General features: G+C 41.6%; 1 protein-coding gene across 11 annotated transcripts in view; it reads left to right on the forward strand.

Moving 5' to 3' along the window:
• Window positions 1–25877, forward strand: part of AAK1 (AP2 associated kinase 1) — a 168623-nt gene that overhangs the window by 57999 nt on the left and 84747 nt on the right. For 10 of the 11 annotated variants that reach the window (XM_059943129.1, XM_059943132.1, XM_059943133.1 and 7 more), the window contains exon 3: window positions 11424–11542. The exons of the other annotated variant lie outside the window; for it this stretch is intronic. In XM_059943129.1, coding sequence (XP_059799112.1) covers window positions 11424–11542 — 119 coding nt within the window. The remainder of the gene's footprint in view (window positions 1–11423; window positions 11543–25877) is intronic. 11 annotated transcript variants of the gene reach the window in all.

A 25877-nucleotide genomic window follows, 5' to 3' on the forward strand; every position in this document is an offset into this window, starting at 1 on the left:
GAAAAAAATATAAAGTATCATATAGTATATAATAAAGTATTATGATAACATAACAAGTATTTCTACCAAGGCAGAAAAAAGTGGTTCCCTCTTTTCTTTAGCCTGTGTAGCGGGGGAGATGAACATATGGGGGGGGGGGGGAGTCACAGCGCTCTGTGATGAGTGCAACAATAGAGGTGCAGGCCAAATGTGTGATAATGTGAAAGCCTGGGGGCGATTATCAGGGAAAGGGAAGAAAGACTTCATGAAAGAGGTGTTATTTTAACAATCTTCAACTCCTTTTATCTAGCAGAGGATTGGGTCAGGGTCTTCAAGGCAGAGGAAATGAAATGCAGCAAAAAGGTTAAAGTTCTGAAAGCTTGGTGGTAGAGGAGGGAGCATGGGGAGATAGAGCTGGGCGAGGACAGGGAAGTATTCAGATGATAAAGGTCTAGAGCATATGTTGTTGGTGGGCGTGTAAAATGATACAACCACTTTGGGAAAAGGTCTGGCAGTTTCTTGTAAAATTAAATATACACCTATACAGTGGCCTAGCACTTACACTCTTGAGTATTAGGTATTTACCCAAGAGAAATAAAAACATGCGACACAAAAAGACTTGTACAAGAACGCCTAGAGAGCTTTGTTCATAATAGTTCCAAATTTGAAATAACCCAAATGTCTTATCTGTAAGAGAGAGGATAAACAGGTCAGCAGTAAAAGTGACGAACTACTGACACACTCCACAGTATAAACTACTATGATGAGGAAAAGATCCTTACACAAAAAAGCACATACTGTATGGTTCCATTTATATGAAGTTTTAAAGTTGGCAAAACTAGAAATAGATATAAAAAATCAAAACAGAGGTTGCCTCTAGGGGGGATATGAGAGTGGGATTGTCTGGAAAGGGGTATGAGGGAACTTTCTGGGTTATGGAAGGGTTTTATATCTTGATGGGGGTTTGGGTTACACGGGTGTATGCATTTATCAAAACTCATCCAATAATACACTTAAGATTTATACATTTCACTGTAACTAGATTTTATTTCTACTCGACCTCCACAAAAGAACCATGAATTCTGAATACTAGTTAAAGAGATGCATGCTGAAGTGTTTAGGGTGAAGTGCACCGAGGTCTGCACCTTACTTGGAAGTGCATCAAAAATAAAATGAGTTGATGTTTGCGTAGATGGATGATCAATATGTGATAAAACAAGTGTAGCAAAATGTTAATAATTGTAAACTCTAGGTGGTGAGTATATGGATGTTTGCAGTATGGTCTTTTCAATTTTGCTGTGTGTTTGAAATTTCTCACAATAAAATGGGGGAAAATATAAAGGTTCTTAACGTACTGCTGTGTTAAGGAATTTGGTCTTTATTCTGGCTTTGGGGAGTTAATGAATGCTTTTAAGAGGAGTTTTTAGATATGAATTTTAGAATGGAAAGAGATCCAAGGCATGGAAACTTAGGATTATATTTTAGTTCCAGTAAGAAAAGAGCAGTATATGAAGGATCATCAGGGGTGGAAGAGAAGTGTGGATTCCAGAGAGGTTTAGGGGATAGAATTGTTAAGACTTGGGGAAATCAACTTGGGTGATGGTGAGAGTTGGGGTGGAGAGCAGATTGTGGACTGGTGCGCAAGTACTGGGTAAGGAGACACGACCTAGGGGTGGGTGCGTGACGGTGATGGGTAGTACAGTCAGATATCCTGAACCTCAGAGGAAAGGCTTTAGTGTGAAGTTAGGTTGGAATGCTCTGTGATTAACTGTTGGGAGCTGAGAAAACGTCACCCTGCTTCCCAGGATGAGGGCTCGTCTCCCTCATAACTAGGAGGGTCGAGGCAGATTAGGATGACCTGGATAAAGCAGATGTCTCTGGAGATCAGTTCTAATGAAACATAAAGAACTGAAAACTTTTATATCATGTACCTTTGATGTCAGTGCATGTCCCAGGAGAACAGAAGACACAGCTTACCCTGGCTGCTGAGCTCAAATCACCACAGTAGAAAACGCTCTTTCTGGAACAGGATGCTTTTTCCGGAACAGGATGCTGTTTCTGGAACAGAGCTAGTTAACCTGATCTTACTACAAAAGCACAAAGTGCAGAACATGAAGTACGCTTTGAAGCATGAAGTTAAAGTGGAATGTTCTGGAATTAGCACTTGGAACCTGAGAGACTGTCAGCCAAGCTTTGGCTTTGCCGAAATCCCAGTTCTCCTTTGGAGACTGTGGACCAGTAACACCCATCAAATGTTGGTGGAAATGATTCGAGCCGGAGCTTGCGTGTCTGTGGCGGAGGGTGACGAACCCGGGCACGGATGCCGTGCCCTCTGGCTGACCCCAGCTGCTCTCTTGGTTTGCACACCACTTACTAGAGGATTGCTGGCACCCGTGGCTTGGGCTGGGGGTGGGGTTGAGACAGTTCACGCCCGAGAGGCTCTCTGCTTCTTCACATGAGGGATGAGGCAGCGTGGAGCGTGGGGGAGTTTGCTTTCTTTTCCTTCTCAACTGAAGAGGGTTTCATTTCCAGCTCAAGTGTTCTTTTTAAAAGACGGGATCACAGGTGGAACAAGTACCACTCTGCGAGAGCACAGAGATTTCTGTGAAGATGTAGCTCGTGCGTGTTGCCCCAGGATGCTGTCCGGTTGGCTTAGTCTCAGACCACCCTCTGCTGTACTGAGCCACACGCTCAGGGTTTTTCTCTGTGGGGTGGGCTGCCTCTTCAAATAGTGTCCCTTCTACCCCATACTAGATTCTAACCTTCTGAAAAGCTGGCACTGTATATAGTGTGGTGTGGTGTGGTTTGGTTTGGTGCGGTGTGGTGTGGGATTTTTTTTTTTTTGGTTCCCTTAGAGTGCTAGGCAAGCACTTGAGGATCTTCTATGCAGTGGCCACTGTGCTGCATGACACAGGCCACAGTGAGTTAGTCATTGTCCTTGCCCTTGTGCAGTTTACAGGGCTCAGGGAAAGAAGGCATCAAACCAGGAATTACCTACCTAAGCATTTAATTATACTCCTGCTCCATTCCGAAGGAAAAGAGGAGAGTGCTGTGTGTAACAAGGATGGAACCTGATCGGAAGAGGGGGGTGGGGGCCAGGGGCAGTCAGGGGAGGCTCGTCCAAGGAGGTAACACGGAGCCTGAAACTTGAGGGCTGACTCCTAGGAGCCGGTCAGGCCAAGAATGAGGTGACTAGGGCAAAGGGAGAGGCTTGCACAGCAATCTTTAGGTAGTGTGGAGCACAGGCAACCTCGAGGAAGAAAGAAGGCGATTGTGGCTGGAACAGAGTGAGCGGTGAGAGGCTGTGGTGAGAATGAGGTTGGAGAGAGAGAGAGATCGCATCCTGTCATGTGCCTCGCAGGCCGTGTCAGCATTTCGAGTTTCCTTCTAAGAGGAGCCAGAAGCCACTGAGGAGTTTCAAACAGGAGAATGATATTCAATTTCTGTTTTCATAAGATCACCCTGGCTTGTGATAATAGAGAAGAGAAAATGGCTCAGCGTGATCTGGGGATGTCAGTGAACAAAGGATATGGCCCTGCTGATGTCTCTCACCATTTCTCTCTACATTTACTAGACAGCCAACCCCATGGAAACAGTTCAGACAAGGTGGGCCCGGTGGCTCTGGGAAAGGCCCTCTTCTGGTCGGTCTCAGCTGACGACAGGCCAGGTCCAATGTGCTCTGGTTCTATGTGCAGTAATTCACAAGCCTCTGGTGTGTGGGAGCCAACTTGATTTCTTAAACTCTAACCTTTGTTCCAGGTAGGCAGGTGCCTTCTCTGGAAATGTCTATTATGATTATTATTTTTTTAAAGACTCATGCCAAAAGGGAATGGAGATGAACTGGAGATGTTCCCCAGTTGCTGCAGTCCTAGAAAGGAAGAGCCAACTGCCAGCTGTCCCGTGTTCAACCGGGGCTGTGGCCTTGATTGGGTTCCGTTGATGTTTCTGTGTCACTGCCAGAGTTTGCCAGTGTCTGACTCTGTGCCCACAGCTCCCGATGGAGAGAGAGGAAGTTGAGCACCTCAAGTCATCTCCCATCTGGGTGTTCTTCCTGCCTGGGGATGGGACTGCTTTGACATGTTCCCCAGAAGGAGCTGGCACATGGTGATTTTTAATTTGAGGCAAGTCAGGAGAGACTGACGTGAAAAAACAAACCCCAAGTCCCCACTGAAATCAGTGTTGACAAATGCTTCAAATTGACCTTTTCTCCTGCAGAATCTTTGCTGTGCTCCTTGCCATCTGTTCTAGAGTTTAGAACATTTTTGTTCCTTCTGAAACTTCTGGCCAAGTTGTCTTGAATAAATTGTGGATGGGTGTGTGTGTCAGCTCCCCGTGGGGGCTGACAAACACTGTAGACAGTGCACTCAAGTTCTCCCTCTCAGCGGGCCAGTGAGGGAGGCCAAGCTTTGGACAGGCCCCTTGGCTTTCACCATGTCTTCTCCCTAACCTTCCCTGGTAATGGAGGTGTCTTGTAGGGTCCGCTGCAGGGAGGGAGGGAGGGACGGAGGGACGGCAGCACGGGAGAGTGGACCAAGGTCAGGACCAGGAACTGGTATGCCTGTTTTTCAGTCCTGGCCCTGCCTCTAGGTGGCGGTACTAGGTAGGCCACTTGGGCTTTTCTTCGTGCTTCAGTTTCCCAGCTAGTCAAGTAGAGATTGTCGTACATGTCCTGCTACTTCACAAGGCTCTCATAAAGGTTGAGGCAGGGCTGTCTCATTCAGTCCAAGCCTGGAAATAGGTTTCCTTAACTTGCACAGGGGTGAAGAGCTTTTCTAAAGTTGTAGCTGGGATTTAAAAATTGGGAGATTTCTCCTAAAAATCTAGCTTCTCTTGGAAATCAAAAAACTTGGCAACCCTCAGCCCACGTTCCTCCATGGCAGCAACTGGCCTTCGCTGGGGAGTGGCTGCCCCGTGAGCTGGGCGTGCACTTTCTGGTTTGCACGGTCTCTCCACTCCCCGTGATCGCCCATCATTAGACTCCCTCTGTACACTTTGTTATACCCGGACTGTTTCCTTCCCTTAGATGATCTGTCTGGCCCCTGTAGGTATTTGAGTTTATGCCCTTTATCTCAGGAAGATACGCCAGATTCAGAACTTTATGGTAAGTCAGATATCTATCACACAAATACAAAGAACTTTGGTGGGGAGGAGGTAAGGAGGGAAGCTATATTCATCACATACCACCTATGTGCTCGGTGCTTTGCCTGTCGTTTAATCCTCCCCAAAGCTAAGAGGTAGTTCTCAGCTGCCCTTGACAGGTGAGAGGACAGGGCCTCAGTGAGATCATGGCTTTCCTGAGCTGGGGTTTGAACCTCACCTGTTGGACTCTAAAGGAATACTCCACGGTCTCAGTGTAAAGTGGACATGGTGGCCCCGCCCCCCAGGCTGCCTGTGCACATTTGTGTCTGTGGTAGGCTGGTAGGTAAGGGCCGTCTGCGTGACTTCCAGTGCTGTAGTCCTTTCTTCTTTATAAAATACTTTGACATAGGGCTACAGAATATTCTTTGGGTTTTTTTCTCCTTTAAAACAGAGTTTCCCCCCTTTTTTCTAGCATCTCTTTCAGAATGAATAATAAGCAGATAAAAGGAAGCTGTGTGCAGAGCCCTACTCTTAAGTGGAGCCACTTTCCCTCATGGGACCACTGCAGCACCTCCTGTAATCCTATAGGTCTCTGAGGAAACCGTTCATTTAAATACCACTTATTTTGCCTTAATTTCTGCAGTTGAGGAAATGGAGACCAAAGAGATCCAGCAACTCGTCCAGTGTTGCCCTTTCTTTTACATCTCCTGGATACATCCCACTTTAACTGGGTTCTCACTCTGATTCTTTAGTTAAGCTTCAGGAGGCTGTTTTATTCTAGTTTTCTCTTCCTGAAGTAATTCCAAGAGAAACTGCATTAAGTAAACAGCATTCATCAGGTTAAACCTTATTTTGAAAGAGAAACACAGAATTTGTAGGGTGGAGAAGTGGAGGACACGAGCAGAGTGTGAAGTTTTCCTCACTTTACTTTCCTCTGGCTCTGGTTTGTCTGCTTTCATCTCACACAAGTGGAAGCCATTCCTAAAGGTGTAGATGGGGCTTATGATAGGAAATGAAGTTCCTTTTACCTGCAGGAAATAAGCAAGCAGCAGGTTTTAGTGCCCCGACTCTAGGCCCAATTTTTAAATATCCACCAAAAACCCCTTTGGCAGCAAATCCAGAAACCCTGTTTCAGCACCAGGATGGGCTTTGTCTCATGGTCTCATTCTCATTGTCTGCCCAGCTGTTTCCCATCTCCATGCATGTCACTGCTCAGATCATCAGTTTGGTGTTTTCCTTCTCTTCCCGATCACCTTCCCTCCCCATCCCTCACTTGTCCTTGCTAAGTGGAGTCACTGGTGTCTTGATTCATTCAGAACAGCCCCCAGGGCCTGGTACCAGCTCGCATGATTCCGTATTTGAGATTAAGCCAGGAGAGGTACTACACTTACTTCAAAAGTCCCATTGCCAGTGTTGAATATTCATGGCCAGGCTCCTTGAAGAGGTTGTGTTTAAAAGATTTCAGTCAAGATAATGATGTTGATGACCATGATCTCTTGCTGATGTCAGAGTTGAGATTTTAGAAATTATATAACCCCCCCTCTGTGTATTACAAATTCTCACCTGCCTTTTTCTCCCAGGATAGAACTAGGCGTTTCTGTCATCTTTGCTTGAGAGGTAGAAGTCCAAGTTATCTCAGTAATTTCATTGGTGACTCCATGATCCTATGCTTACTAAAGCCTTTTATCAGGAAAGTGGGAAGCAGGTAATCCTAAGAGTTTAAACGATGAAGGATCTATTGGGAAATGCAAATTAAAACCACAATTAAATATCACTACACACTCACTAGAATGGCTAAAATAAGAAGACCAATAATACCAAGTGTTGATAAAACGGGGTCTGTATCCCTACGCGGCAGTAATTACCTTGAGTTGTACGGTAGCTGTTCCTTTCCATGGGCCATGTGCTTGGGTTTGCCACAGTCTCCACCAGTCTCTGCAGCCTTTTCTATTCCTGTAGTAACATTAAGAGGAGAGTTAATTCATTTTTGAGGCCTCATTATGTGTCAGGCACTACTCTAGGGCGTGAAGATACAGAGGGGAACCAAGCAGACAAAATCTCTAAATTCACAGTGAGTGGTAAGTCCCCATCCACATCATCAAAAATTAGAGGGAGAAAGTTAGACCAAGAGTGCTATGTATTTTAGGGAAAGTGGGAGAAAGCATGTTTCTTTGTGGAAGTAAAAAATATTTCTTTTTTTTAAAAATTTATTTTTGGCTGCGTTGGGTCTTCATTGCTGTGCGCGGGCTTTCTCTAGCTGCGGTGAGTGGGGTGGTGCACGGGCTTCTCATTGCGGTGTCTTCTCTTGTTGCGGAGCACGGGCTCTAGGCGTGTGGGCTTCAGTAGTTGTGGCGCGCAGGCTCTAGAGCGCAGGCTCAGTAGTTGTGGCGCATGGGCTTAGTTGCTCCGCGGCATGTGAGATCTTCCCGGAGCAGGGCTCGAACCCGTGTCCCCTGCATTGGCAGGTGGATTCTTAACCACTGCACCACCAGGAAAGCCCAAAAAATATTTCTGTATTTAAAGTTAATAGGTAAAAGGGTGTCTGTGTCAAAATTATCCTGCCTCTTTCACTTACCTCACATAATGGATCAGATCCTTTTTCCCTTTATGATTCAATAAATTCATGAATTTTCCCACAAATGGATTTCAGTGGAATCATGGAGATTATCTTAGTTTCAAACAATGCCAGTAGGCAGCGAGATTGGCACAGGCTCCTGTGGGCAGACTGGCACAGGCTCTGCTGAATGTTAGCTTTTATTAACCTCTGTCCAACATCTCCCCAGCTCAGCTTTAGATTTTTACATTTAATCAAGATCTAGGGCTGCAACTCAACCTAAGGTAAGCACCTCTCTTGAAGTCTTATAGCTGCCTTCTGTAATCCCTGCACCCTCTTTAGCTGCGGCTGAGAATCTTATTACCCTGATCTGTGTGGTGGATGTGGGCCTGTGGTGGAGAAGTGTCTCGAGTCGTGCTCTCTGCCCTCTACCTTAAATTCACACTCCGTTTGTTCAACTACACGGTGAAAGTGGTTAACATCTTTAAAGGGACAAATCCTTTCAGGCTTCGATTTTTGATCTCATGATCAAGAAGCCCTGATTTAAATGCTTCTCACCTGCAAATAAGCCCTTTTCTAGGCATAGATGCCTTAAACGTGGTTCTGTCTATGTGAGGCATAGTGGTTCATTGCGTTGCCTTTAGATTTATGTTGGTCATAGGCTTTGAGGATCTGGGCTGGCTCTTCTCAACCAGTTGTGCTTGACTGGATCATGTGGTAGGCCTCTGACCCGTTTCTTTAGTCCGGTCTGGAAAGGTCATCTTGCTACCTGGCAAAGAAAGCTGACTGCTCCCATCTGGTGGCAGTTATCTCAAGTTGCCGCATCACCAACCTGCTTCTAAAGACTTGCCTCATTCTTTAGTGGTGCCATGCATCACAGAACTGCAGGAACTAGTCATTCCCAACTTTTGTTCTGCAAGACTGTCAGGTGTGTCCTTATTATCTAAATGAGTGTTGCATAGTTTTCACTAAGATAAGTGAAGTGGAAAGAACATTTTTTAGATAATCAGGACAGTGAAACTGGTCCAGGTTCTGCCCATAACTAGCCATGGGATCCTAAGCCTCATTTGTTTCCTCCCCCCATAAAGCAAAATGCTTGGACTAAGGCTCTCTAGAAACACTACTGGTGCAAAGTCTGTAGTTCTGTGCTTTTTTTTTTAATTCAAAATATCTGTAAAATGAAAACCCACTTGTATTATTCACAAAACAATTATGACTATACATAGAAATTTTATATTGTCATTTTCCCCACTTTTATTTTATTTTTTTTCATCTTCCCCAATTTTAATTGCTAAGACACATCATGAATTTAATGGCTTTTGGGGGGGAAAAAGGAAGACAAATACTACTGCATTAAATATACATATTTATTACAAGAAAATTCTGATATCCTAAAAATTAAAATGTAAAAAATATGCATCTTAGAATTGCGGAGATTTTTTTTGCATGTGTAATTAGACCTCTACTTGTCAATGCATGCTAGGATTTTAAAAATCTTCAATAGTCAATACTCAAAATTGTAGAATTAAATTGACAGTTGAGCAGTATGAGTGGACTTTAAAGTATCATAAGAAAATGGAAAATGTTATTGAGGTACAAAGCTTAGAGACATGACAGCTGAAATGAAAGATTGTATGGGAAACTTTAGTGTTTATCTGAGTACTGAAGAGCACAATGACAGGAAATATACAAACATGCAGTCTCTGATAAATCATTATCAAAATGCACTTTTGGAACATTTGAGCCCATTAAACAATTTTTTTTTAACACAGAATTATGTGTGTATTTTATGAAAACGTGCAACAGTGCTTTATGATTAAAGCTCTCTTTGGTTGCATGGTAGAGAATCTGACTCAAGTTTCATTTGAAAAAGAACAGTTATTTTAAAGATACAACAGGAAATACCTTGAACATCAACAGACAGGTACTGGAGGGCTGCTGGGTCTCAGAGGATTTAGAGTGGAATGGTTGGGACCCAAGTCTTATATCTCAGGTCTGAGGTCTCTATAATCACTGCTAATTACCTTGTATCAATTTTGCGCGTGGCTGCTTGCCCCAGTACTATGCCATGACCTCAGCTCAAGTTCCTGTACTGCTGACTTCTCTCTGTGTTCAGCTCCATCCAATTAGACATAACCTCCGTGCAAAGAATAGCCTAGCAATTTTTTTCCACTACGCAGGGTCAGTGCGCAGGATAGTTCAAGCTAAATTATGCAGGTGTGTGAGCAGGCAGATGGACTGTGTCTGATATAACTGCTGCTTATCCCAAAGCCTTCAACTTTGATAGCTTTACTGCACCTTATCTACCCAAACCCCTCTTAACAGTGGCACTGAATGCCTCATACAGTGTTTGGGGAGTGAGGTCGAGGTTAGGAGCTCTAAGAATTTGTGGAACGCTAAGGCGTAACCAATTTAGAGCACTGAAGAATTTCTGTTGGGGTTATAGTAACTTCTTTTAATGAATTATGAACTGTCTTTTAGAGAAGGGTTAGTACAGACATTAAAAACTCTGCCCAAGGGGCTTCCCTGGTGGCGCAGTGGTTGAGAATCTGCCTGCCAATGCAGGGGACACGGGTTCGAGCCCTGGTCTGGGAAGATCCCACATGCCGCGGAGCGGCTGGGCCTGTGCACCACAACTACTGAGCCTGCGCGTCTGGAGCCTGTGCTCCACAACAAGAGAGGCCGCGACAGTGAGAGGCCCGCGCACCGTGATGAGGAGTGGCCCCCGCTCGCCACAACTAGAGAAAGCCCTCGCACAGAAACGAAGACCCAACACAACCAAAAATAAATAAATAAATAAATAAATTACAAAAAAAAAACACCTCTTCCAGTAATCGTCATACTTGCCTGGTGTCTGCTGTGTAGAATAGTAGTACTTTCCTATGTCTGTGTCTTCTCAACAGCCCATGAGGTAGGGAGGGCAGGAGGAATCCTCAGAGTGCATTGTTGATTTGAGTTGGGGGATGGGGTGAGGAAGGATGAGAAAAAAGGAAGAGAAGGAGATTCTTGAAATTAATTGCCAGCTATTCATAGAGCAATTATTGAAATAATTTCCGAGCCTCTCTGTTTAAGTGTTGGACTTATGTTTTTTTAAAGAAGTCTTTGGTTGAATCTAATCTCTTTGAGCCTCTGTTTTCTTCAGCTAGTAATTGTTGTCTTAAAGGGAAAAAATATCACCCAGCCTCACAGGATTGTGGTATGAATTAAACAAGAGCTCAGAGTGCCTAGGATAGCAGTTGGAATGTAGTTGGTTCTTTTTTTTCATCCGTTCATTCATCTGTTTATCTGTAGTTTCTTTGGAAGATAATTACTGTTCTTCCTTTTTTTTCTTTTTTCTTTTAGATAGATGTTTAGGAACAATTTTTCTTTCTTTTTTCTTTTTACTTAAATGACCTCATATCCTCTTTTTTTTGAATTTTATTTATTTATTTTTTTATACAGCAGGTTCTTATTAGTTATCTGTTTTATATGTATTAGTGTATACATGTCAATCCCAATCTCCCAATTCATCCCATCACCACCTCCCCCGCCCATTTCCCCCCTGGTGTCCATACATTTGTTCTCTACCTGTGCCTCTATTTCTGCCTTGCAAACTGGAGGAACAATTTTTCTGACTTGCTACCCAATCCCACATGTGATACCTTTGAGTCCCCAGAATCTTAAGAATGCTTTCTATGCCAGGTCAGCCCTAGGCCTAGCTGATGATGACATCAGTACCACTAACAGTGACATCAAACTATAGCCACCGTGGTCATTTGATTGACTTTTTAAACATGACTCAAAAGAGCTTGTATGTGTGTTTCTCTCACAGGTGGATTTGCTATCGTGTTTCTGGTGAGGACAAGCAATGGGATGAAATGTGCCTTGAAACGCATGTTTGTCAACAATGAGCATGATCTCCAGGTGTGCAAGAGAGAAATACAGATAATGGTAAGGTTGCCCCTCAGACTTGGGACTGCTTGTTTAAAAGGGGGAGAGGGACTGTGCCCTCTCATAAGAAAGCCAATGGGGGCTTCTTCCCTTCCCTGAGATGGCAGAGAGGCCTTGCACAAAATGGGAGGGAACAGCCATGGGGTGTAGGGTGCTGCTCCTGCCTTGGTCACTCTTAGTTAGAGAGTTGAAGAGAAAGGAGCATAGTGAGAGAACCGACCAATTTTCAGGTCAGAGAAATAGTTTGAGGCATTGGGGAAAATTTACTTAACAACTTGGTTCCCAGAATTAACTATGGAGATCCTGGCTTCCCAACGAACCTCCTCTTTCCATCTTATCATCTATCAGCTACCAGTCCTAGTTTTCAACCCTCTCAAGCCCTTCAGCATTCCGTGAACATATCCTTCCACACCTTTATATTTCATACACGTAGTTCTTTTCCCCGGAATGCTTCTCCCTTTTTTTTTTTTTTTTGCCTAGAAACTGCTTACTCATACATACTCTATGATCCCATTTATAAAAGTCTAAGAACAAGCAAAAGTGATCTGTGGTAATAGAGATCAGAAAGTGGGCGTCTGGGTGTGGAAAATTCACTAGAAAGGGGTATGTGGGAACTTCCTAGGCCATGGAAATTGTTCTGTATCTTGTTTTGGGTAGTGGTTATGACTACACCATTGTCTGAACTCAGTTGGACACCTTAAGATCTGTGCATTTTATTATATATTAATTATATCTCACATCTTAAAAACTTAATAAGTTTTCAAGATCTAGGTTCATATTGTGTTTAAAGAAAGAGACCCTATCTGTTAGATATATGATGAAATATTTGTGGATGAAATAATATAATTTCTTGAAATTAAACGAGTGGATTTAGAAGAGAAACAAGATTGGTGATGAGTTGATTACTGTACAAGCAGGGTGATGGGTATATGGGAGTTGGTTGGAGTTGTCTCTTTCACTTCTGTTAGACATTATACATTTAAGAAATTTCGATAGTCTTTTTGTTTCCCCAGTACTTTTATTTATGCCAATTATATTGCTTACCTTGTTATTTTATAAGTAATGCTGCCTTTAGAAAGTGAGTTATTTAAAATCAGAAACTTTGTATTCCAGTGCACTGCCTGACATAGAGTAAATACTTAAACTTTGGATGAAATGAATGTATGAATAACGGTCATAGCAGATGCAGATGTTCACCTAGAGGTGATGACTCCTTTGTGCCCTACATTTTAATACTCTTGTTTTTTTAAAATTTTATTTTATTTATTTACACAGTAGGTTCTTATTAGTTATCTATTTTATACATATTAGCATATATATATGTCAATCCCAATCTCCCAATTCATCCCCCTCCCCGCCCCCGCTTTCCCAGTGCTCTTGCTAAGAGCAGGGAGAGGCCCAAAAAATGGTGAGGGTGGCATTGTAGGGATTCCACCAGGCTTTGCTTGCCCTGGTGGGGTTGCCCTTTCAGTGGCTACTTAGAGTAACAAGTTGTACAACTCAGGATTTTAGAGAGCCTGGTACTATGTAGATTCCAGAAGGCTGCAACTATTTGGGAAGGAATAAGTTGGTAGAAATAAGTGTTGCTGTCATCATTGCAAAACAGACCAAAAAACCCCCAAGGCTTATATGCATACAGTCAGGGCCACGTGGAACTGTCTGCAAGGCACCAGCGTCCTCCCTCTCCCCTGCCGCTCCGCTCCAAACAGCTGTGCTCACTGTATTTCCCTTCCTCCACCCAGTGTTTTCCGGATGCTATTCCTCCTCCTCCTCCCACCTTGCCTCTTCCTTGCTCAGCTCTCACACTCCATTTGCTGTCTTTGCTTCCGCTCTTTCCTCTGCCTGGAATGCCTTTCTCATTCATTTTCTGGTGTTAGAAGAGTAATCCCACTCTTTAACTTTCTCCCACTCATTCAGAAACGTGTTTGGAGGGCTTTCTTTGTGCTGGGCAGGTGCTGGAGTAAAGGAACTAAGAAGACGTGGGCCCCTTTGGAGCTCACAAATTAATGGACCTGATTAGGAATTAAATTACATGATTCAAGTTCTGGCCCAGCCATGTATTAGCTGCGAGAGTTTTGTTTTTTAGTTTGTTTTTTCAAAACTTAAATACCCAAATAGTTGAACTAAGCTTATTACAAAAAACATCAAGCAATTCCCTGAGGGGGCCTCCTATGCCATTGCAAGGTCCCAGAGGCCACCACTTTTAGTGGATTCATTTGATACATTTCTAAATAGCAGACTGATATTGCGAATTCTTTTTTCCCCCTCCATTTTAGGCGTTACATACTATGGAAAGTAAAAAGTTAAGTCTCTTTCATCCCCTGCATGCCCTTCACTCTAAATACTTGCATTATTCTCATCTCCCATTCTGCCACAATAGCAGTCAGTTTGGCAATATGTTAGTTATATTAGTATTAGTTTTTACATTATTATGTAAGAAAACGTTATTTTTGCTAAATCTTCTAAGTGGACTCTGATTACTATTCCTTTCTTACATAATTCTCTTTTCACTGGAATTAATAATCGTCTTGTTTTCTAGGTTTTTAAAATCTTAGTTTTCTGTGTACTTTTGTGCAACTTAATTTCAAACTCTCCCCAAGTTGTTTAAATCATTTAAAAAATACTTTTGAACAGAGTTAGTATTCTGTCTGTTTTATCTTCTTGAAGAAATCTCTCTCAGTCTTCAGACTTGATGGAATATAGGTTGGTTGCTCTCTAGGGCTCATTTACGTCTTATCGTGGGATTTTCTAGCTATTCTCTTTGCTTCTCTTTCTCGTTAGATTTGTTGACTCCTCTTTTTGCTCTTCTTTCTCCTTTTTGTGGAACTTATCCTCCAGGAGCTTCCTGATGTGTGGTAGGTAAATTTTTGAGAACTTGCAGGTCTGGAAATGTCTTCATTTTACACTCACACACGTGATAGTTTGCATATAAAATTCTGGATTGGAAATCATTTCATTAGATACGTGAAAGCATTGCTGTACTGTATTTTAGCTTTCATTGCTGAGCTTTGGGAAGTCTGAAGTCATTCTAATACCTGGTCCTTTGGCTGCAACCCATTTTTTCTCCCCAGAAATTTATAAATTCTTCTTTGTTTACAGTGTTATGAAATTTGTTGATGATATACCTTGGTGTGTGCATTTTTTATTTATTTTAGTTGTTTGGTGGTCTCATTTAATCTAGAAACTCATATCCTTATGTGGGGGGAATTTTAGTTTGTCTCATTTGATGATTTCCTTTTCTGTCTTCCTTCACTATCAGTATTTGGATGTTAGTTATCCTGAACTTATATTCTAATTTTTTGTTTTCTTCCTTTTTTTTTTCATGTCTTTGTCTTTTCCCTCTACATTCCAGCAGATTTTCTCAGCTTTATATTCAACCATCCTGTTGAATTTTTATATATCAGGTTAATTTCTAAGACCTTCTTGTTGGTTTTGTTTTGTTTTGTTTTGTTTTGGATTTTGAGGAAATCCAGTTTATTCGTTTTTCCTTTTGTGAATTGTGTTTTTGGTGTCGTTTCTAAGAACTCTTTGCCTAGCTCTCCATTCCAAAGATTTTCTCTTATTTTTTTTTCTATAAGTTTTACATTTTGCATTTAAGTCTGTGACCCATTTTGAGTTAACTTTATATAAGGCATGAGACTTAGGCTGAAGAACATTTTGTTTCTTGTGGGTGTCCATTTGTTGAAAAGGCTATCTTTCCTCCATTGAATATTTTTGTCAAAAATCAGTTGGGCCTATTTGTGACGGTTGATCTCCAGACCTTTCTCTATTCTCTGTTCTGTCCCATCAATCTATGTGTCTGTCCCTCTACCAACACCACACAGCCTTGATTACTGTAGCTTTATAATGTCTTGAAATCAGACTGATTCCTCCTACTTCTTTTTTTCCCAAAATTATTTTTTTAACTATTCTAGTTCTTTTGTCTTTTCATATAAATTTTAGAATAATCTTATCTATATCTACAGAATGTCTTGCTATAATTTTGGTAGGAATTTCATTAAACTGTTATATCAGTTTGGGGAGAAATGGCCTCTTTTCTCTGTTTAGTCTTCCAGTAAATGAACATGGCACCTCTCTCCATTTATTTACATCTTTGATTTCTTTCGTCAGCACTGTGTAGTTTTCAGCATATGGGCCTTGTACATGTTCTTAGATTTATACCTAAGTTTTTGTTTTTGTTTTGAGTGACTATAAATGGTATTGGGTAATTAATTTTGGTGCCCATATTTTTATTGCTGGGATGTAGAAAATCAATTGATTTTTCTGTGTTTATTTTGTATCTTATAACCTTGCTGACCTTGTTTACTAGTTCTGGGAATTTTTTTCTCGATTCTTTAGGATGTTCTATATAGACCACCATGTCATCTGCAAATAGAAGCAGTTTTATTTTTTCCTTTCTGATCTGTTTCCCTTTAACTTCCTTCTCTAACGTGATTGCACTTCTCTCTCACTTATTTATTTATTCAGTCATTTATTTATATCAGTATGGACTTATGCATATTAATTTTGTCCTTTTTTTTTTTTCCCTTTAACCTATTTGCTATCTTTGGTTCATACTGGGTAATTCCTATTGTTTTATCTTTCAGTTCACTGGTTCTTTCCTTTGTCCCTTCTATTCTGCTGATGAGCCCATCCATTGTACTTTTTACTTCCGTTATTGTATTTTCAGTTCAAAAATTTCCATTTGGTTCTTCTTTAGGTTTTCTGGGTTTTTGATGACATTTCCTGTTTCTTTGCTGAGGCTTTCTATTTGTTAATTTATTTCAAGCATTGCCATAATTGCTGGTTTAAGCATTTTTTGTCACAACTGCTTTAAAATCATAGCTGGATGATTCTGTCTTTTCGATCATCTTCATTCTGGCATCTATCGATTGCTGGGGTTTTTTTTTTTTTTTTTTTTTTTTTGATTGCTGGGTTTTTTTTCCACGTAGTTTGAGTTCTTCCTAGTTCTTGGTCTGACGAACTATATAAACACTTTCATATTGTGTTATAGATTCTGGATCTTATGTAAACCTTCTGTTTTAACTGGTTTCTGCTCTGGCAGGGGATTGACGGGTTTGGGGAGTGCCCTCTTGTTACTACTAGGTGGGGATAGAAGTTCAGGTTTCCATGGGGCCTCTGTTTTTACCCCAGAAGGTGAAAGTTCACCTTCTCATTATTACTGGATTGGGGTGAAAATTCCAGTTTCCCATTAGGCTTCCACTGATCCTTCCCTGGCTGGGAAGTAGGAGTGCCTTGCTACTGCTCCCCACGTGGCTTCAGTTGACACCATGGTGGTGGGAGTTGGCCTTGTTACCACTTGGTGGTTGTGGAAGTCTTGACTCTCCACTTGACCTCCTCTCACGGCACCTCAGAGATGAAGGTCTTGACTCCCTACTCAGCCCTCTCTGACATTCCCCACCCTGAAGGGTAGGTTGGAGTGATTTGTTGCAGACTCATGAGAATGGAAGTCTAGGCTCTCCACTTGGCCTTTGCTGCCATGACTGGGGCGGAGCTGCAGGTTTTTTCTGTGGTTTTTTGGCTGGAATAGAGCAGTTAGTTTCTGTGGGTTCTGTCTTACTGGCTTGCCCCTTTTCTGGGTCTGACTGGAGAGAGCAGGCTTTCATTGGGCTTTTTTGTGTTTTTGTCTGCACCCATTGGTGTTTTCAGTTTGCTGGCTTCTTCAGTTTTCGGTCTGGGAAACATGAGGCAAAAAGAAAACCCAGACAGCCCACCACCATGTTGTTCCTTTGGTCCCAAAGTTCCTAGCCAGTCTGCCGTCTTCTCCTCACCTTTCAGATACTCATTATTATGTCTGTTTTATATATAACGTACAAGGTATTCAGGTGTACTTAGCAGGAGGAATAGGGAAAAGTACATCTACTTCATCTTCCCAGAAGCAGAAGCTTTCTGTTTATGCCTTTTAAAAAATAAACACTTTACATCATTTAGTAAGGCTTTTGAAGGAAGCAGAGATAGATGCATGTATTCAACTTACTTTTTAAAAACAATTTGCTACTATTTTTAATCAAAAGTCCCTGTGCAATGTTTTTAAACCGTGCTAGGCTCAGACTTCTGTCAAATAGAGGCCATAACCCCAGCTCTACCTCTCAGAGTTTGTAGGAGTTATGTGTGTATAATACATATTATTTGAATTTGCTTGACAAAACATTGGCAGGATGAGAGAGAGAAAGAGGAAAGGCAGAAGGGAAGAAGGGGAAGAAAGAGGGAGGGTTCCCTATAGGGGATGAGGACTGGAGTTGAAAATACTTGTCTACTATGTTTTGCTTTTTGAATGTTAATATGTTACTTATTTTTTTAATTAAATTTTAAGCTGTTTTATAGTCACTTAGATGAGTGAGCAGGGATCCAAAGAGACTTCTGGTTGAGTAAGAACAAGCCATGTCCTATCAACATCATGTCCTCTCTTGGGCAGGTTTTTGGATAGGGAGCTCAGGGGAGTGCCATAGATCCAGTGACTGTGGACTGTAGATCCAGTGACTGTGGACTGTATCATTTGGGTAAGGTCACTCACCAGAGATCTGTGAGCAAGATGGAGAGTCTAGGCTGGATGCTAGGTGTAATTGCTACTGTTTATAATGGCTTCTGGTCAATGATTTGCTATTAATTTGAAGGGAACTTTCTAAGAAAAAAGCACTGCAGCTTACTGTTAACTTTATGTTATTTTACATTTAATAAACAACTTGGTTAAAGAAATAGAAGACACATTTACCTCTTATGTGCCTAATATAAAGTTGGAAGATATAACAACTGCATTGGATGATAGAATCAGGATCCAAAATTATCCTTAAAATTAGAGCAATGGACTGATTCTAATGAGATGAAATAGCAAGGTAAGGTCATATGCTTGGATTTTTATTTTCTTCTAATCAACTTTACAAGCACAGTTCTGGGAAGGTAGAGATTAAAAGCAGCACAAGTAGAAAAAGACTTAAGCATTTTAGTGGTCAGTTAACTTGATATGAGTGTGTAGTATGATGTGGCTGCCAAAAGAAAAAAGAATGTAATTTTTACCTGAATTAATAGAAGGTGATATTGCTGGTCTACTCTGCAGGAGTCAGACCAGGCCTGGAGTATTTCATTCATTTCCTGGGGCCATTCTTACAAAAAGGACATCGACAGAGGAAAGCGTTTAAACGTGGGAGCAGCCAAAATGGTGGTGTGACTAAAAACCATGTCAAAGAAAGTGGGTCTGTTTAACCCAGAGAAGAAAAAACGTAGAGTCTAAATAATAATATTTCAATTGTTTGGAAAGTGAAAAAATAGACTAGGCTTATTTTTTTCTGAAGAGGGCAGTCTAGAATCAGGAGGTGGAAGTTTTTAGCTGGATGTAAAGGAGATCAACAGGAAGGGCTGGCTGCAGATGGGCTGAGGGCCCAAGGAAATGACATTAATCTAAGCAAACTTCTTGTCAAAAGGCCATAGCAGGGACTCATGCATGGGCTGCCTGGCTGCTCTAGATCAGTGCTACTCAAAGGATCTTGTTTTCTTTTCCTTTTTCCCCCTTGCGTGTTTGTTTATGTTATTTTTCCCCCCAGCTTGTCATACTACTTTTCTTCATAAATTGAGATGATTCATCCTTTTAAATATAAATATAATTTAAACATAATTCAGTGATTTTTTTATTCACAAGGTCATTCACCCATCATCGTTTATCAAATTCCAGAATATTTCTTTCATCACCCCAAAATGAAACCTCACACCCATTAGCAGTCACTCCCCCTTCTCCCTTGCCCCAGTCCCTGGCAACCATTAATCTGCTTTCTGTTGCCTATTCTGGACATTTCTTATAAATGGGCTCATACAGTAAGCTCTTGTGTCTGACATCTTTCACTTAGCATAATATTTTCAAGGTTTATCCATGTTGTAGCATGTATGAGTACTTATTCCTTTTCATGGCTGCATAATGTTCCATTGTCTGGATATACCGCATTTTGTTTATCCTGATGGACATTTGGGGTTTTTTTTTTTTTTTCACTCTTTGGCTATTATGAATAATGCTGTTATGGACGTCTGTGTACAAGCTTTTGTGAACATAATGTTTCATTTCTCTTGGGTATATACTTAGGGGTGAAATTGCAAGGTAAGATGGTAACTCTACTTTTTGAGAAAATGCCAAAGTATTTTCTGTAGAAGCTGCACTATTTACATTCCTACCAGCAGTGTATGAAGGTTCCAATCTCTGTATACTTGCTGATGTTTTTTATTGTTTCTTTTTTTGATTATAGCCATTCCAGTGGTTATGAAGTGATAATCTCATTATGATTTTGATTTGCATTTTCCTGGTGATTAATGCTGTTGAGCATCTTTCCATGTGCTTATCATATGCTCTTTGGAAAAATGTCTATTCTGATCCTTTGCCAATTTTTATATTGGGTTGTCTTTTTATTGTTGAGTTTTAAGAGTTCTTTATATAGACTGGACACTGGATTCTGTTTTTTTGGCCATGCCACGTGGCTTATGGGATTTTGGTTCCCCGACCAGGGATCGAACCTGTGCCCCCTGCAGTGGAAGCACAGAATCCTAACCACTGGACCTCCAGGGAATTCCCATGGATACTGGATTCTTATCAGATGTATGATTTGCAGATCATTCTTTGCATTTTCTTTTCACTTTCTTGATAGTGTCCTTTGAAGCACAAAAGTTTTTAATTTTGATGAAGCGAAGTTTATCTATTTTTTCTTTGACTGCTTGTGCTTTAGGCGTCATATCTAAGAACCATTGCCTAATCCAACATCATGAAGATTTGCATATGTATTTTCTTTGAGTTTTTAGATTTGTGGTCCATTTTTGTTACTGAACTCAAGTTCAGCTGCTCACTGCTCAAAAGCCAATAATCAAGAGGCAAGTGTCAATAGAAAGGGAAGGTGCTTTAATCAGAAAAAGCCAGCAATCTGGGGAGAACGTGGACTCATGTCCCGAGACCAACTCCGAAGATTCTGCTCAGCCATGACAGTTTTTTTTTTTTTTGGCTGCGTTGGGTCTTCGTTGCTAAGCACGGACTTTCTCTTGTTGCAGTGAGCAGAGGCTACTCTTCATTGCGGTGCGTGGGCTTCTCATTGCAGTGGCTTCTCTTGTTGCGGATCATGGGCTCTAGGCACGTGGGCTGCAGTAGTTGCAGCACGCAGGCTCAGTAGTTGTGGCTCGCGGGCTCTAGAGCACAGGCTCAGAAGTTGTGGCACGTGGGCTTAGTTGCTCCGCAGCATGTGGGATCTTCCCGGACCAGGGCTCGAACCCGTGTCCCCTGCATTGGCAGGCGGATTCTTAACCACTGCACCACCAGGGAAGTCCCCATGAGGGTTTTTAAAGAGAAAATGGTGAGGGGAAGAATCTCAGTGAATCATCAAGGCAGGAGGTTGGGTTCTGCATCATTCTCCATTGCATGCAGGCTGGCTGACTCTCTCTTCAGATGTTATCTTGCCTGTATGATCTGCCTGCAGGATTGCTAAGGGGACTGTTGGGGGTAAAGAGCTGGTCATTCTTTACTTAATTCTTCATTCTTACTTCTTTTTATCTAGGAAAAGAATCAACAGGTTAATTAGGTTCTTTCAAGGTTGGAGGGGAACAGAAATGGGCAAACAGGAAAGGGGCAAAAGAGCTGCTTTCAAATCCCCACTGTCTAACATCATTCCATTTCTATGGGATTGGGGGTGAAGGTCTATCTTCTGTAACTTCTTCATGCTGACATAGGGTGCCGTATTCTCAGAGTGGAAGATGTCAACATGGGTCTGTAGCATCTCTTTGCTGACAATTTTAGTTGGCCGCTTACATATTACAGGCAGAACAAGCTACAGTTATTTTGATGCCCACAGAGATATAGATTATTATGAGCAGTAATGTTAATCCCATTCTCTTTGAGCCCAGTTCTCGGAGGTGTGCTAGCCACAGATTCAGTACTGCTCAAGATGGCACAGCTTATGTCATGGCTACAGTCTGGTTATCATGCAGTTAGCTTTGTTCCTCTGGTGGCAGTTGTAGTATCTGTAAACAACTCAGGAATGTGCATCAAACACTGACTCCGTGACTCTGTTGTCCTAATCATTAACTGCTCAGTTTTGTACTTGGTGGGCCCTACAGGGTTCTGCTCGGTTCCATTTTGAGTTAATTTTGGTATGTGTTGTGAGGTAGGAATCCAACTTCATTCTTTTGCATATAGATATCCAGTTGTCCCAGCACCATTTTTTGAAAAGACTCTTCTCTTCCTCATTGAATTGTCTTGGCACCCTTGTCAAAAATCAATTGGCTATAAATGTATAGGTGCTACACTAAAGGTCTTGTGCCAGAACGTAAGTCAATGAACTACTTCCCTCATAGGTAAAGTCTCACTAGGAAAAGGAGAAAGTCATCTTAGTGAACTGATTGATTTATATCCTGGAGTAAGCTCCTTATCTCCTTGTGGACTGGCTTCTACCTAGAAAATGTTTGTGGAACACATTTTGAGTAGCACTCCTCTAGATCTTTGGTACTTTAAGTGCCACTGCCCAGGAGCACCCCAGGCTCTATCCCAGAGCTACTAGATTAGATCTGTTTTTAAACAGAATCCCCAGGTGATTCAATGCTTATTAAAGTTTGAGCAACATGCCTCTAGAATCAGACTCTAAATGACTTTAAAGATCTATTCAGTAAGTAGAGGATTAATTAATGAGTAAGACTTGGAAAAGGGAGAATAAATGTGATTGTAGGCAGGATTATATCTGGGACTTATGTAACAGAAACCCATAAGGGCCCCAGATACGTTGCCTTCGGTAGAAATCCAGGGCCAGTCCAGATCTCAAAGCGTTTCTCTTCACTACTGCACTGGACTTGATATCGTTTTTGTTTGCTTGTGAATTATAAAGAGTTACAAAGGAAATGTAGACTTATAAAGGAGAGTTACAAAGGAAATTTAGAGTTACAAAGGAAATTTTCCTAAAATTTAGGAAATTTTAGAGAAGGCGGGTGGGGCATAGTAAGGCCGAAGACTTTTACAAAGCAACTTTGGGAGAGAGAAACTAATTCCAGGCCTTAGAACTGCTTTCCTTCATCCTTAAGTTAATAAGAAGCTGAACTTGGGTTAAAAGTGTCTGTGGAATCATAGTGTGATTCTAGAAGTTGGCAGCAATAGTGCCGAGTCATAAACTCAGAAACCATCGACTATTCGGAGGGTCAAAACAGGTAAATAGACCTCTTTGGAAGCTTACTGTATGCAAATGCAGGCACTGTCAGCATCAGGAATTTGCAGGGATTTGTCATGCGGACGTTCCAAGGAAGGGTGACCTGAGCAAAAGATACATAAGGAAATCAGTTACATACTATACTCATTTTACTATTTTAAGGTGAGTGACATTACTGATGTGCTACTTAGAACGCTATCTTCTTTTTTTTCTTGAACATAAATATAAAGGCTTTTATAGATGTACTTAGGAATTGAGTCCTCTGCTTTCTTAAAAGGCTTTAAGATTCTTAGGTAGGAATTTCCTGCTGCAGGAATTTTGAAGCTCGGGATAGAATACTGTTCTGTGCTACAAGCACCATTAATTAGGACCACAGATAAACTTGAAATGTGTGGTCATCTATAGGATCTGGGTAGAAGGCCTCATTTTCAAATGGTACTATTTGTATGTGTTTGTGAAAAAAGTTTTTCATCACTTCAAGCATTTAACTCTGAAAGTTAATAAGCTAACTACAAACACTTTAAATATCTCTTCAGTAAAGCAGGTCTTCTAATAACATGTTTATCCATGTGGTTTAATGTTAATTTTAAAATAAAGTTTAAAATGACAATACAAGTCTTTAGACTTATCACTGCTTCCATGATTTAATGTAATATAAACTGATCTAATCCATAGTTTAACTGAACATTCCCCACTCCCCTGAAAATCAGAGTTTGACTTATACTCATCATGTAGACTTTTATCTCAATTCTCCAAATAATACTTGTAGCCGAGGGCATCAGAGCATCTTCCTTGTATCCTGCCTTTTCCTGAGTAAACCGGTAGTAACTGAGGTGCCTCCATGCAGGTTCCATCCCAGACCTCTACGTCCATTCATTCTGTTCTGTAAGCCTGGGGCTGGTCTTTTAACTAAAGCCAGGGAAAGCTTGGACATCCTTTGGCATGTTGCTGCTGAGAAGTGCTGTCACACTGCCCATGAATGTGAGTCTATCTCAGCTTGTAGTAAGATTTTCTCTTGACCTTTTCTACATTTCACAGCCATTCAAACAGATCTTCTCTATCAGTTCTAAACCAGTGACATCCTAAAATCAGAGACGTCGCTGTGTCATCAAGTTGTTAAAAGTAAAATGCCATCATCTCCCTCCAAAGAGGCGGTCTTTTCTGCTTGGACATATCTCAGGATCTCTGCAGAAGACACAATGAACAGGAATTTGGGCGTGGACTGATCAGCCAGCATCTTGGCAGAGTGTTCTAGGATGCCATCTGCAGATGTTAATTATCCAGTTTGGGTCCTCTAATAGCTCTTGACCTCCTCTTGGCTCTATCAGTTGCTTCTTATTTTCCTTCCAGATTCTTATTATTCCTCTTGGGATGAGACAAACTCAGAGGCAACATTGCTGATTTCTTTTTCAAACAGCTAAATGTAGAAACATTAGTCTTTCATTCCTTCTTGTGGACATTTGGAGGACATGATCTGCTGCTGCATTTTGTTTCAAAGAAATTCTCTCCACTTCTTCCTACTTCTAGGACTGTGTAAATGGAAACAAATTCTAGAAGAGCTGATAAGACTGAAAAGCAGAAGGATAGTCCTCTAAAACATGAGCCCTGAAATCACTTTCTGTTTAGAGAAACTTGAATTCTAGAGGCTGCTTTTCTGCCTCATCATCTCCCTTGTCTATTATCCAAAACAGTTGCTCTAAGCCTTTTATTTCTCTCATCAAGCTTCCTTCTCATTCCCTAACAGTTTGAAGATGATCTTGTACTCTACCAAAAACAGAACAGTAGATCTGAACTTCCTCAAATTCCCTTTTTTTTTCCCCAGCCTTAAACCAATATGCATGCCCATCCTTATTTCCTTCCTGCTTGCCAGGAAAGAAATGTCTCTGAAAGATCAGTTCCTTTAACAGTGCTCCTAATCCCTTCCCTTTTCTACCTGCAGGACTTTGTTCGCTCGGTTATCCTCATCCTCTCCTGTATCTTAAAGCACCTTTTTGTCCTGGCTCCTTTCACTCTCCAGTGCTCAATCCTCTCCCATCCTAAAAATTCTTTCCCTCAGTTCAGTGCTGCTCCTCTTTTTAAGCTCAAAATGTCCTGAAAGAATCACCTGTAGCCACTGGCTCTATGTATTCTACTCCCATTCTTCGCAAGTCCAGCTCCGTTCTTACTTCACTTTATTCCTTTTACCAAGCTGTTCTTGCCTAGATCTCCAGAGACTTCCCAGTCGCCAGTAGAAGCAATCACGTCTTTACCTTTGGTCTACCTTTCTGAGGCAATAGTCATTCTTAATCCTTCACTCAGAGGAAAGTTCTAAGGAATTTTAACTTGGATGCTCAGAGTTCAGGTGTGTTGGTTTGATACTGTGAGGCTTCCTCTTGTTTGGGTATGTACTTTCAGATTAAAAGAGACCGTATCACTTTGAACAGCTGAAGCTCCAGTTATTGTGGTGGTGGTTCAAGTTGCCACATTTGTATGCTGACTCTTACAGAACCAGGTTTCCCACCTCCTTCCTCCCATTTCTTTTATTAAACAAAGTAAAACAATTTATTAAAACTAGTTAAAAAATAAAACCTTGGGACTTCCCTGGTGACGCAGTGGTTGAGAATCCACCTGCCAATGCAGGGGACACGGGTTCAAGCCCTGGTCCGGGAAGATCCCACATGCCGCGGAGCAACTAAGCCCACGAGCCACAACTACTGAGCCTGCGTGCCACAACTACTGAGCCAGTGCTCTAGAGCCCGTGAGCCAAAACAACTGAACCCGTGTGCCACAACTACTGAGCCCATGCGCTCTAGGGCCCATGTGCTGCAACTACTGAGCCCGCGTGCTACAACTACCGAAGCCCGCGCACCTAGAGCCCATGCTCCGCAACAAGAGAAGCCACCACAATGAGAAGCCCGTGCACCGCAGCAAAGAGTTGCCCCTGCTCGCTGCAACTAGAGAAAGCCCGTGCGCAGCAACAAAGCCAAACGCAGCCAAAAATAAATAAATAAATAAATTTTTTAAAAAGATAAAATAAAACCTTACTTTGTGCATAAATCCCATTACCCAACTTGCTCAGTTTTTGCTCACTAATGACCTTAGATTTTGAACATCATCGTTACAAAGATTTGCCTCTATGGATGTTGAAATAACCAGACCGAGGGATGAGGCAACTTCCAGTGTCTAAATGGGTCCTGACACAT

The sequence above is a fragment of the Balaenoptera ricei genome, chromosome 13 (assembly GCF_028023285.1).
Source record: "Balaenoptera ricei isolate mBalRic1 chromosome 13, mBalRic1.hap2, whole genome shotgun sequence".
Classification (NCBI taxonomy): Eukaryota; Metazoa; Chordata; class Mammalia; order Artiodactyla; family Balaenopteridae; genus Balaenoptera; species Balaenoptera ricei.